Below are 14,174 nucleotides of genomic sequence, written 5' to 3' on the forward strand. Positions count from 1 at the left end.
GCACTTTGGGAGGCCAAGGTGAGAGGATTGCCTGAGCCCAGGAGTTCAAGACCAGCCTGGACAACATGGTGAGATCTTGTCTCTACAAAAAAAATCAAAAACAAAAAATTAGTCAGGCATGGTGGTGCACACCTATAGTCCCAGCTACTTGGGAGGCTGGAGCAGAAGTATCGCCTGAGTCCAGGAAGTCAAGGCTGCGGTGAGCCGTGATTGTGCCAGTTTGCACTACTACTCAAGCCTAGGTGATAGAGTGAGGCTTCAAGTCAAAGAAAAAAAAAAAGCTATGCTATGCTTTACCATGTGAGAGGCACTGTACTGTGATTGAAATTTATATAATCCAGAGTACAGGGGGTAGGAGAGATGATGTCTGGAATGGTCAGTTCTACAAGGGGAGTTGGACCAGAGTATTGTAAAGTTGAATCAAAAACAGATTTCCAGTCGGGTGGGGTGGCTCAGCCTGTAATCCCAGCACTTCGGGAGGCCGAGGCAAGAGGATTGCCTGAGCCCGGGAGTTCGAGACCAGCTTGGTCAACTTGGTGAAACCTTGTCTCTACAATAAATTTTTTTTTTTTTTTTAAAGGGAGGCATGAAAGTGCGCGCCTGTAGTTCCAGCTACTTGGAAGGCTGAGGCAGAAGGATTGCCTAAGCTCAGCAGGTAGAGGCTGTGGTGGCCGTGAGTGTGCCACTGCACTCCAGCCTGGGCAACAGAGTGAGACTCCGACTCAAAAAAAATTAAAAAATAAAAAAACACATTTCTAGGCTGGGTGCAGTGGCTCAGCCTGTAATCCTGCGCCTTGGGAAGCCGAGGTGAGTGGATTGCCTGAGCCCGCGGGTTCGAGACCCGCCTGGGCAACTTGGCGAGACTTCATCCCTACAATAAATCAAAAAATTAGCCGGGCGTGGTAGCGTGCACCTGTAGTTCCAGCTACTTGGAAGGCTGAGGTGGAAAGATCGCTGGATCCCAGCAGGTCGAGGCTGCGGTGGCCGGGAGCGGCCACTGCACTCCAGTCTGGGCGACAGAGTGAGACTCCAACTCAAAAAAAAAAAAAAAGACCCCTGTCTCTATTAAAAAAGAAAATTTATAACTGACTAGAAAATGAACACCAGCCCAAAAAACAGTGGACTCCGTTATGACATAGACTTCAATCACCCAGGCACGATCAGCCCCTCCCCATTCCCAACCCCCATCCACCCCAAACATGTAGGTGATAAGATTATTAATAACACACAAAAGGAGGAGGGATAAGGAGCTGATATTTAACTTAGGTTACCACATCTAATTTTCACAACAGACCTTTAAGGCAGGCTCTATCGTGCCCATTTTATAGATGAGAAAATTAAGACCCCGAGGATACATTCATTCTGCAGAGCCATCATACAGAAAAGGGTAGCAAAAGAGTTTTTTTTATTTTGAGTCCGGGTTTCACTCTGTCACTCAGGCTAGAGTACAGTGACAGCCTCCAATTCCTGGGCTCAAGCAATCTTTCCTGAGTAACCAGTACTAGAGGCGCACACTACCATGCCCGACTGATAGCAAAAGTTCTTAACACCTCTGGGCCTCAATTTTTTTCATCTGTTAAGAGACTCCAGGATTGCTTCTGCCTTTCATATTCAATGATGGCATTTTACGTTTGTAATTGAGTTTATCATTGAAAAAAGAAAGATGCTAGTCTAATCTGTTCTTCACTAGTTAATCTCTGTCATATAAAATATTTAAAAGAATGGAATTGTTGGGATTGTCTAACCTACAGAAGAGAAGACTCTCAGGGGTTGGGAGGCGAGGAGATGTCAAGGCGACCTTCAGATTCTTCAAAGACTGCCCCACATGGAAGAGAGGTTGGCCTTGATCTTTTGGTCTCAGAGAACTTCACGAGAACCAATGAGGAGACTTCTAGACTTCTAGACTTTCTTCATAAGCAGAAAGATCACGCCAGTCCTCAGATTCATTGATTCAAGAGATTGGCCTTACATCTTAGCCCTATGGAAGAGATTTTATCCTTAACAAGATTAAAAAGTCATGGTTCAGCTGAGCATAGTGGCTCACGCCTGGGATCCCAGCATTTTGGGAGGCCGAGATGGGAGGATCACTTGAGTGCAGGAGTTCGAGACCAGCCTGGGCAACATAGCAAGACCTTGTCTCTACCAAAAAAAAATTTTTTTTTAGTTGGAATCTCACTCTGGCGCCCAGGCTTGAGTGCAGTGGCACGCTCACAGTCATCACAGCCTCAACCTGCTGGGCTCAGATGATCCTTCTGCCTCAGCCTTCCAAGTAGCTGAAACTACAGGTGTGCGCCACCATACCTGCTAATTCTCTGATTTATTATAGAGACGAGGTCTCGCCAAGTTGCCCAGGCTGGTCTTGAATCCCTGGACTCAGACAATCCTCTCGCCTCCGCTTCCCAAAGTGCTGGGATTACAGGCATGAGCCACCACACCCGGCTCTACAAAAATATTTTTAAAATTAGCCATACGTGGTGATGTGCACCTGTAGTCCTAGCTACTCAGGAGGCTCAGGCAGAAGGATTGCCTGTGCCCAGAAAGTCAAAGCTGTGTTGACCCTTAATCAAGCCACTGCACTCCAGCCTGGGCAACAGAGTAACCTGACTCAAAAAAAAAAAAAATACAAACCCCATGGTTTAAAGATATCAAACCAGCATTTCAGTCATCATTGAACAGGTGAAAAAGACATGAAAATGGTGGTGAAGAAAGGAACACAAGACACCAAAATTCATTCAAGACGGCCCCCAAAGCCCCACTGAGTCTAGAGACTGGCTTCTAGCCCAGAGATTTCTGCAGTCACCATGCTCAGCACAGGCTGGTCAGGTTTGTCGCCTGTGTCCTCTACCATCTGAGCAATGTGGCTGTCTCTCCTCTTGTCTTCCAGATGTTCACCTCCACAATATTCGCTGTGGTTGGATTTGTGGGTGCCGGATACTCCTTTATCATCTCAGCCATCTCAATCAACAAGGGTCCGAAGTGTCTCATAGCCAATAGCACGTGGAACTACCCCTTCCACAATGGGTAAGGCCACACCCTGCAATGCCCACGCGTCATCACAGGGGGCATGGGCAGGTAAATCGCCCCAGAGGAGACTGTCTCATGCAAGTCTCAGGCTTGGGGCTCCTTTAGGGCAGAGCCAGGCAGGCTCTCACCTCAGATTGCTCTGGGAGGGATCCCCAGGAGAAATAATGAAATGAGGTTGCCTCGGGTGACCTGAGGAAAGGAGGAGAGGTGTGGGGTCACCACTTGCATCCAAATATTTATTGGCAGCAACACAAGACAACAAATAATATTAGTAAGCAAACTCGTGGTGCCTGTCATAAAGCTTATCAGAGAAAATGAGAACAATGACTCACTAACTGGGCTCAAAGGCTTTCATTAGCACCCCTAATTGCCTATAATGACACAGTGTCTTCAGGGATAAATTTACAGAAAATGACATTGAAAACATTGTAGGTTTTTCATGAGAATGAATGTGAATTCAAATATTTACAATAGGCCAGGTGCAGTGGCTCACACCTGAAATTTCAGCACTTTGGGAGGCCGAGGCGGCAGGACTGCTTGAGCCTAAGAGTTTGAGACCAGCCTGGGCAACATGGCGGGACTTCATCTCTATTAAAAAAAAAAAAGTCAAACCATTAGCCAGGCACGATGGTGCTTGCCAGTTGTTCCAGCTACTTGGGAGGCTGAGGTAGAAGGATCTCCTGAGCCCAGGAGTTCAAGGTTACAGTGAGCCATGATCGTGCCACTGCACTTCAGCCAGGGTGACAAAAAAAAAACAACAAAAAAAAAAAGAAAAGAAATCTTTAAAATATTTTAGGTTGGGGAGGAGTGGAGGATTGCTTGAGCCTAGGAGTTTGAGACCAGCCTGGGCAAAATAGTGAGACCATCTCTACAAAAAGTAAAAAAAATTAACCAAGCATGGTGGCGCATGCCTGTAGTCCCAGCGACTCAGGAGGCTGAGGCAGGAGGATTGCTTGAGTCCAGGAGCTGGAAGCTGTGATGAGCTGAGATCACACCATTGCACTCCAGCTTGGGCAACAGAGTGAGACCCCGACTCAAGATGATAATAATGATAATAATCACCAACATATTTCATGTTTTTGTGGGCACTCTGAAGGCTGTGAAGAATTTTTTCCCCCCAAAATGTAATTTTATCTCCCTAGCAGCCTCAAAAGTTTAACTTGCTCAAAGTCACCCAGTAGGTTGGAGCAGAGGCAGGACTCAAACCCAGCAACCTCTGGCTTTGAGTCCCCATCATTTCATATTGCACATCCCCAGCCCTGCACTGCCCTGCCCAGTAGCCAGTAACCATCTGTGGCTATTTACACGGAAATTCATTTCAGTGAAATAAAGCGAAAAAATTTAATGCTTCAGTCACTCTTGCCATATTCTGAGTACTGAACAGCCACACCGGCTTGTAGCTGCCTTGCTGGACAGCGTAGACGTGGTACATTTCCGTCACTGCAGACGGCTCCGTTGGACTTTAACCTCCATTGGTTAAAGAAGTTTCCTGACCCATTTTGTTCACCGCCTCGGCCCCTCTACCCAGCACAGTGACTGGCACCTCCTGGAGGGTCAGGAACTATGATTATTGGGTCTTCCTGAACATGAAGGGTGGGTTGATGCTTAAAAATAAACCGGCAACACACCCATATATGAACTTGAGCCCCTGTGTATTAATTTTCCATGAGATTGGAAAGAACCTTCAGGGCAGGCTTCAGGCTGGGGAGGTGGCGGGTCCTCGTCCTGGTCTTGGTCTGTTCACAGGTGTCTCACATGAAATAGCCCCACCCATTCGCCTAGGTAAACAACACAAGGTCTCCTCATCCTGATGCCACAGGCAAGCGTTCCCAGACATGTTAGTTTCCTGTGGAAAGCCCTGTTACCTTGCAGAGGGCTGAGGGGGCTGCACTGCCATGCGGCTGCTTTGCTCAGGCTTGGAACCCAGATATCAGGAGGCAGAGCCATCGTCTGGGTTTCTTCCCCTCGTAGCTCACTCTCGTCACCTAGAGGTGCATCTGTGAAGTACAGATCATGTCTTGCCTCGAGAATCCTTCTATTCATTCCATCAGCAGCAATACCAGTGCGGCAGACAACATATTTTTCTGTTATGCAAATAATACTCGAGAAACTTAAAATCAATTAGAAAAAATCTATGTCCAAAACAAAGGAGAGAGAAAGGAAGCCAGCATACAATGGTCTCGTAGGTTCTGACTTTGAGACCTAACACCCGCCCCTGGCACAGTTGGGATCAGATGGGACCAATGCCCAAAGTCAGGAGTGGCAGCTGGGCTGTGGGCCACCCCAGGAAATACCAACGTGTGGGAAGGACAGGAAAATACTTCCCAAAATTCTCTGTATTTGTCCGTCCGGTGAAGCAAGTTTCCACACACACCATGGCCAATGACTGTGCATTGCTTTGTAATCAATGACTCCACATATGTTATCATGCCTACACCTTGCAACAGCGACTAACCCACCCACTTACAGGTACCACATTTTTATTTTATTTATTTATTTTATTTTATTTATTTTTTTGAGTTGGAGTCTCACTCTGTCGCCCAGACTGGAGTGCAGTGGCCGCTCCCAACCACTGCAGCCTGGACCTGCTGGGCTCTGGCGATCCTTCCGCCTCAGCCTCCAATAGCTGGAAGTACAGGTGCATGCTACCACGCCCAGCTGATTTTTTGATTTATTGTAGAGATGAGGTCTCGCCAAGTTGCCCAGGCGGGTCTCAAACCCGTGGACTCAGGCAATCCACTCACCTCGGCCTCCCAAGGCACGGGATTACAGGCTGAGCCACCGAGCCCGGCTTATTTTTAATTTTGTTGGAGTCTTACTCTGTCACCAAGGCTGGAGTGCAGTGACACGCTCATAGCCACCACAGCCTCAATCCGCTCTCAGGTGATCCTTCCACCTCAGACTTCCAAGTACCTGGAACTACAGGCATATGCCACCACGCCCAGCTAATTTTTTTATTTATTGTAGAGAGGAAATCTTGCCAATTTTCCCAGGCTGGTCTCGAACTCCTGGGCTCAGGCAATCCTCTCACCTCAGCCTCCCAAAGTGCTGGGATTACAGGCGTGAGCCACCGCACCCTGCTGGGTATCACATTATAAAGATTTAATAATTAAAACAGAATAGAATAAACCTTGCAGGCAAACAGGAGCATTTCAGAGGTCTCTGCCTGTCTTCTGTTCACTGTATGCCTTTGATAATTATCTGAAGGGAGAATGATTTGAATACCTAGATATCTGCATAGTGGCTTCAAACTCTAATGTAGTCCAAAAAAATTCCTCTATAGGGATGTATTGCAAAACCATATATACAGCACAGTTTATTTATGTATAAACTTTTATGTATATTTATGGGATATTTAAGAATGACTCTGACTACTCATGATTTTGGGGATTTTTTTCCCCTCATGCCCTGACTTTAGAATTTAATCCCACTTAAGATGTAAGGCCACTCTGTGCAAGGTGTGAAAAATGCCACAGTGGTGACAGGAAGGACATTCTGGTGACAGGCGGGGTGTGTCTGCTGCATTTCTTTGGTACCTGGCAGACTTTCCACAGCATTCATTGTCTCCTCACGTCCTATTTCCTGTCTTCTGAGACCACTGAATGTGAGACCACGACTCACATTCCCTTTTGACCGTATTTCCAAATGCCAGTTCCAGACTTTCCCTCTGATGACGGCAATAGTTGAACCTTCTAGCACTTGGTGTTTTTCAGTTAACAAAGTGCTGTCACCCACAATGTTTCATTTGATCCTCACAAAAATTTTCTGAGATTATTAACTCTCCTTCAAAGGTAAGAAAGCTGAGGCCCAGAGGTGACAAGTGACTTGTCCAAAGGAATACAGTTTCTTTTTTTCTTTTGAGTTGGAGTCTCACTCTTGTTGCCCAGGCTGGAGTGCAGCGGCATACTCACGGCCACCGAAGCCTCGCCCTGCTGGGCCTAGGTGATCCTTCTACCTCAGCCTTCCAAGTAACTGGAACTACAGATGCACACCACCATGCCTGGCTAATTTTTTGTGATTTATTTTAGAGATGAGGTCTCACCAAGTTGCCCAAGCCTCCCAAAGTGCTGGGATTACAGGCCGAGCCACCATGCCTGGCCGGAATACATTGTCTTAATTACTGAAGCTTGGATCCAAGTTTTCTGACTCCGAGTCACAGTGCTTTTTCTAGAACACAGTTTATCTCGATTCGCACTGTCTGGTTTTTGCCTAGATTTCCTCTGACAACGCTCCTGGGCCTCTGTCTCCCACTCCTTTTCACTGTGCTGGCATCTGATGTATAAGAAAAGTCTGTGGATCTTCTCATCCATCCAAGCATATAGCAGCTGTTGTTATAGCAGCAAACCTAACACACACCCCTAGCGACTCAGTGAGTAGAAAGGACCAGTCACTCATATGAGCCCCAACACGAAGAATCAAGACAGTTGTTACTCTTCCCTGATCACCAAAGGGCAGGTGCTTTGGTGGCTGCTTCTCCTTCTTGTTCTTGTCCTTCAATCTCTTTCTCCTCCTCCTCCTCTTCTTCTTCTACTCTTCTTCCTTCTCCTTATTTTTTTTTTCCTCTCCTCTTCTTGTTCTTTCTCTTTTTTCCTCCCAATGATTAAGCGCTAAGTAATTTTGTTTTTTTGAGTTGGAGTCTCACTCCATCGCCCAGGCTGGAGTGCAGTGGCATGCTCACAGCCACCCCAGCATTGACCTGCTAGGCTCCTGCTGTCCTTCCACCTCAACCTTCCAAGTAGCCGGAACTACAGGAGTGCACTACCACGCCCAGCTAACTTTTTTTTTTTTTTTGAGTTGGAGTCTCACTCTGTCACCCAGACTGGAGTGCAGTGGCCACTCCCGGCCACCGCAGCCTCGACCTGCTGGGCTCCAGCGATCCTTCCGCCTCAGCCTTCCAAGTAACTGGAACTACAGGCACGCCCTACCACGCCCAGCTAATTTTTTATTTATTGTAAAGATGAAGTTTTACCAAGTTGCCCAGGCGGGTCTCGAACCCACAGGCTCAGGCAGTCCACTCACCTCAGCCTCCCAAGGTGCGGGATTACAGTCTGAGCCACCGAGCCCGGCTTAACTTTTTGATTTATTGTTGAGATGAGGTCTTGCCAAGTTGCCCAGACTGTTCTCGAGCCCATGGGCTCAGTCAATCCCTTCACCTTGGCCTCCCAAAGTGCTGGGATTACAGGCTTGATCCACCACGCCCAGCCAAGTGCTAAGTATTTTTACATGCAGTGTCTCCCTTAATCTGAGAAGAATTCTTTTCCCTGGAGAAGAAAAATGAAGTCGAGAAGGTTCATTTTCCCAGGACTCTAAGCTAATAGCTGGTAGAAGGGGAAAAAATGTTTCAATACACTTGGTCAGTACCCTAATTGGTTTTGAAGCCTATCCCAAGCATGGAACAAAGAAGAACAGGTATGGTATCTCCCTGGTGAGCACGCGGGTCAGGGTGACAAGGAACAGACCCTCACAATGCAGAAAGTGACGAAACGGAGAGGGTGGGTAGGGAAACCTCTCTGGGGAGGGACACAGGCTGGTTGTGGAGGATGAGCAGAAGTCTGCCTTCCAGACAGGGAGGGGAAGCCTATTTCAGGCGTGAAAAGAGCGACACGTTCAGGGTTTGTCAGGACACTACACGGTCAAAGCTCAGGGTGAATGTGGGGAGGCAGCGGAATGGGTCACCCCACGATGGGGTGTGCCTGAGAGGCAGACCGGGCCTTCGGAACATCGGGGCACGGTGGAGGACTTCAAACAGGACAAGGCATGGCCACTTCGAACTTTTAGAACAATGATGCAAAGGGCGAATGGAAGGTCATAGTAACTGAAGAGAGAAAGAGAAGGAGGTTGGAGCCACAGTCCAGCTCAGACAGTGAGCATCTCCAAGGCAGTGAAATGGGGGCTCGAAAGAGACACGTGTCAGAGAATGTTCGAATGGAATCATTGGGATTCGTTGTGAGGAGAAAAGGGGAAGGCTTTCAAGGGGGACTCTGGGGTTTCCACCAAGTTCAGGGCCCTTCCGTGCCATCACAATTAGCACTCAATATTCTCACCAATATTAAGAGAGCAAAGACAGTTAATTTTCTCTGTCTTGAGAACCGTATTAAAGAAGCATCCTTTGCTGGGCATGGTGGCTCAGGCCTGTAATCCCGGCTCTCTGAGAGGGCAAGGTAGGAGGATCGCTTAAGCCCAGGAGTTCAAGACCAGCCAGGGCAACATAACAAGACAACGTCTCTACAAAAAAATAAATAACTAATCAGGCATGGTGGCGTGTGCCTGTAGTCCCAGTATTCAGGAGGCTGAGGCAAAACGTTCGCCTAAGCCCAGGAGGTCGAGACTGCCGTGAGTCACAATGGTGCCACTGCACTCCAGTCTGGGCAACAGAGGGAGATGCTGACAAACAAGAAGCCTCTTAGAAGGGAAAATGAAAACTGAGCATTAGAGGTACACCCTCTTGGCTTGCTTTGACAACAACTTCCTCCCTTCCAAGGTCTTCCTCCCAGAGACAATAGCCACCCCTCCCTTGATCCCAGGCCGTGAAAGGGAAGTGGAGAAAGAATCAAGGGCATTCAGCAGCAAGGGAGGGACAGACCAAGCATGGTACCCCTGGGCCAGGCTACAACCCTCCTCATCCCTGGGAAAGAGTGAAAGGCTGGAAAAGCACTGTCACATCTGTGATTCAGACACCAAGATGCTGATGTGAACACAATTAGATATGCTACCTGGCTTTCAGAGCAGACCATCTGCACCTGCATTTCAAAAATTACTCGACTGGGCGCAGTGGCTCACACCTGTTATTCCAACACTTTGGAAGGTTGAGGCGGAAGGGTTACTTGAGCCCAGGAATTTGAGACCAGTCTGTGCAACCTAGCAAGACCTCATGTCTACAAAAAATCAAACATTGAGCCGGGTGTGGTGGCACACGCCAGTACTCGGGAGGCAGAGGCGGGAGGATTGCCTGAGCCCAGGAGATCAAGGCTACAGTAAGACGTGATTGTGCCACTGCACTCCAGCCTGGGCAACTGAGTGAGGCTCAGGCTCAAAAAAAAAAATGTAGCCGGTCTCGGTGGCTCAGCCTGTAATCCCACACCTTTGGGAGCCTGAGGTAAGTGGATTGCCTGAGCCTGAGGGTTCGAGACCCGCCTGGGCAACTTGGCGAGACCTCATTTCTACAATAAATCAAAAAATTAGCCTGGCGTGGTAGCGTGTGCCTGTAGTTCCAGCTTCTTGGAAGGCTGAGTGGAAGGATCGCCGGAGCCCAGCAGGTCGAGGCTGCAGTGGCCAGGAGCGGCCACTGCACTCCAGTCTGGGCGACAGAGTGAGACTCCAACTCAAAAAAAAAAAAAAGTGTCTGTCAAAGTTGTGTGTCGTGGTATCGTTGCTGGTGACAGCAAAAATAAGCCCCAATGGAAGCAACAGCTTCACTTCTTGAATGATTATTCTGCACCATCCAGGCCAAATCAACAATAGCCCCTGTGCCAGGATGTCACACAGCTCACATTGCGTTCAAGTTTGCTGAGCTGAAGGAAAGAAAGACTCTTTGCCATTCAGGTAAGACGCCCGGAAGGTAGCCCCAAATTCTTGAAATCTGCCAATGCTGCCATCGTTGATGTGGTTCCTGGAAAGCCGATGTGTGTTGAGAGCTTCTCTGACTATTCTCCTCTGGGTCATTTGCTGTTCATAACATGAGACTGACAGACAGTTGCTGTGAGTCTCATCAAACAATAGACAAGAAGGCTGCTGAAAGCCACAGCATGATGGCTCATGCCTGTAATCTCAGCCCTTGGGAGGCTGAGGCAGGAGGATTGCTTGAGTCCGGGAGTTCGAGACCAGCTTGGGCAACATAGCAAGACCTTGTCTCTACAAAAAAAAAAAAAAATCAAAAAATTAGCTGGGTGTGGTGGCACATGTCTGTAGTCCTAGCTACTTGGAAGGCTGAGGCGAAAGGATCACCTGAACCCAGGAGGTAGAGGCTGCTGCAAGCGTGATCTTGCCACTGCACTTCAGTTTGGGCAACAGAGTAAGACCCCAACTCAAAAAAAGAAGAAGGAGGAAGAGGAGGAGGAGGGCAGGGCAGCTGGAAAGAGCTGGGAAGGTCACCAGGTCTGCCCAGCAAGCTGAGAAGGCTAAATGAATATTGTCCCTAATACCTTCCACTCCAGTCTAGATAATGTTATTTCAATGTTCCAGTTGAGTACACAAGTCACACAGCTAGCAAGCTGCTAGCACCTCTGTTCTTATGGAAAGGCAAACCAATGCAAAAAAAAAATGTTTTATTTTTAAATCAAGAGCAAAAAGCTCCTTCCTTTATCATCAAGGTCATCATAAAGATCTAAAAACAATACTATGAACCTTAACTCAGTAGCTAGTTGGAGTTTCTAATTAAGGCTCAGAGGTAGCATAAAGGAAAAAAGGGTCGATTTTTGACTTTTTTTTTTCTTTTTGAGTTGGAGTCTCACTCTGTCACCCAAGCTGGAGTACAGTGGCACACTCACTGCCACCACAGTCTTGACCTACTGGGCTCAGGAGATCCTTCCACCTCAAGCCTTCCAAGTAGCTGGAACTACAGGCGCGCGCTACCACACCCAGCTAATATTTGATTTATTGTAGAGATGAGGTCTCGCCAGTTGCCCAGGCGGGTCTCAAACCCGCAGGCTCAGGCAATCCACTCACCTCAGCCTCCCAAGGTACAGGATTACAGGCTGAGCCACTGAGCCTGGCTGACTGCATGCTTTTTACAAATGCTTCCTTTCTCCTCCGTGTCACCAACAGGGATTATCTCAATGACCAAGCCTTATGGAGCAAGTGCCAAGAGCCTGCTGACGTGGTTCCCTGGAACCTGGCCCTCTTCTCCATCTTGCTGATCATAGGAGGAATCCAGATGGTTCTCTGCGCCATCCAGGTGATCAATGGCCTCCTGGGGACCCTCTGTGGAGACTGCCAATGTTGTGGCTGCTGTGGGGTAAGTTAAGGTCTTTGTTGTTTCTTCTCAGCATGGGAGAGGCCACGACAGGCCACCAGCACTGATGGAAGGAGGGGTGGTAAGGGTAGCTGCCTGCAGAAAGCCAGTCCAGGCTGGGAAGGCCAGCTGGCCCACTCTACCAGCTCCCGGAGGGAGTGACGTTGCATTGCTGGCTCCTAGAAGTTCTGCTCTCTGCGCATGTTAACAAACCCTGGCGAAGGTGGCCACAATTTTCAGCCTGTCATTCAGTTAACCTTCAGTTGTCCTGAAGACATAGGACATCACCCACCTGTGAAAGTTTACAATAGGCTGGACATGTGGTTCACTCCTCTAATCCCAGCACTTTGGGAGGCCAAGGCAGGAAGATAGTTTGAGGCAGGGGGTTTGAGACCAGCCTTTGTAGCAAGACTCCATCTCTCTACAAAAATATTTAGCTGGGTGTGGTGGTGCATGCCTTTTACTCAGCTACTTAAGAGGCTGAAGCAGAAGGATCACCTGAGCCCAGAAGGACGAGGCTGTGGTGAGCTATGATCCTGCCACTGCACTCCAGCCTGGGTGACAGAGTGAGAATCTAACTCAAAGAAAAGAAAAAAAGCAGACTGATGTATGAGAAAAAAGTGAAACAAAACTTAAGGGCTTTCTAATTAGGGAATTACCTAAATATATGTAAATAAAGGTCTATCCACTTAATATATTATGGCAAAACTTTAAATGACTCAAGACATTTTACTTAAAGTTATAATGTGATATATATATATATGTCAAAAATCAAATCTGTGCATGTGTGTACACAGAGAAATATAGGCCGGGCATGGTGGTTTATGCCTATAATCCCAGCACTTTGGGAGACCGAAGTGAGAGGATTACTTGAGCCAGTGGGTTCAAGACCAGCCCGGGCAATTTTGCAAGACCTCATATTTACAATAAATAAAAAAAATTTAGCCGGGCATGGTGGCATGTGCCTGTGGTTCCAGCTACTTGGAGGACTGAGCCTAGCAGGTCGAAGCTGCAGTGACTGGGAGCTTGCCACTGCCCTCCAGTGTGGGTGACAGAGTGAGACTGCAATTTAAAAAAAAAAAAAGAAGAAAAAGAAATATATATATAGTCTTTCTTTTTTTGAGTCAGAGTCTCACTCTGTCACCCAGGCTGAAGTGCAGTTGCACACTCACGGCCACTACAACTTCGACCTGCTAGTTTCAGGCAATCCTTCCACCTCAGCCTCCCACTAGCTAATTTTTAAAATTTTATTGTAGAGACAAGGTCTTATCAAATTGCCCAGGCTGTTCTCAAATCCCTGTGCTCAGGTAATCCTCTCGCCTCTGCCTCCCAAAGTGCTGGGATTACAGGTATGAGCCACTGCACCTGGCCACACATAGGTTTTCAGTTGGAAAGTCTCACTCCAACCTTGGTCTCCTGTCCACTCAGTTCCCTCCAGTCTCCTCACCTACCTAAAGTTACAAGGGGGTACCCCCAAAACTTGGAATTTTTTAATAAAAAATTGTGTATTTATTCTTACATGTTTCAACTTCAGTCACCTTCAAAGTACTCTCCATTTCATGCAATATACTTATCAAGACACTTTTTCCACTGCTCAAAACAGTTTTTGAGCTCATCTATGTTTATACCTTTTTTTTTTTTGAGTTGGAGTCTCACTCCGTTGCCTAGGCTGGAGTGCAGTGGCACACCCATGGCCACCCCAGCGACCACCTGCTGGGCTCCGGAAATCCTTCCGCCTCAGCCTTCCAAGTAACCGGAACTACAGGCGTGTGCTACCACAACCGGCTCATTTTTATTTATTGTAGAGACCAGGTCTCACCAAGTTGCCCGGGCTGGTCTCAAACCCGCAGGTTCAGGCAATCCACTCACCTCGGCCTCCCAAAGTGCTGGGATTACAGGCTGAGCCACCAAGCCTGGCCAATGTTTATAACTTTTAGTGCTTCTGCTGTTTTTTGTTTCACCTCTTCCAAATGGGCAAAACGTTTCCCTTTGACTTTTTTCATCCAGGAAAACAAAACAATGTCTCTCAGGGTGAGATCAGGTAAATAGGGATCATGGGGCACTGGGTCAGTGCCATATTTGGTCAAAAATAGCTGAACACTCAGCAGTGTGGGCAGGTGCATTTGGAAATCACCCATCAGCTGGGCTCGGTGGCTCAGCCTGTAATCCCAGCACTTTGGGAGGCTGAGATGAGTGGATT

At 47.8% G+C, this 14,174-nt stretch overlaps 1 protein-coding gene across 2 annotated transcripts in view; it reads left to right on the plus strand.

The window, feature by feature from the left end:
- The window catches only part of TM4SF4 (transmembrane 4 L six family member 4), a 26,401-nt gene that overhangs the window by 10,877 nt on the left and 1,350 nt on the right, over positions 1 to 14,174 (plus strand). The window contains exons 3-4 of one of the 2 annotated variants that reach the window (XM_008072738.1): positions 2,885 to 3,021; positions 11,788 to 11,987. In XM_008072738.1, the coding sequence (XP_008070929.1) occupies positions 2,885 to 3,021; positions 11,788 to 11,986 (336 nt within the window). In that variant the 3' untranslated portion in view covers position 11,987. The remainder of the gene's footprint in view (positions 1 to 2,884; positions 3,022 to 11,787; positions 11,988 to 14,174) is intronic. The other variant, XM_008072737.1, reaches the window with a different exon arrangement.

Source organism: Carlito syrichta, unplaced genomic scaffold, assembly GCF_000164805.1.
Source record: "Carlito syrichta isolate Samal-C Ts95f unplaced genomic scaffold, Tarsius_syrichta-2.0.1 Scaffold315402, whole genome shotgun sequence".
Classification (NCBI taxonomy): Eukaryota; Metazoa; Chordata; class Mammalia; order Primates; family Tarsiidae; genus Carlito; species Carlito syrichta.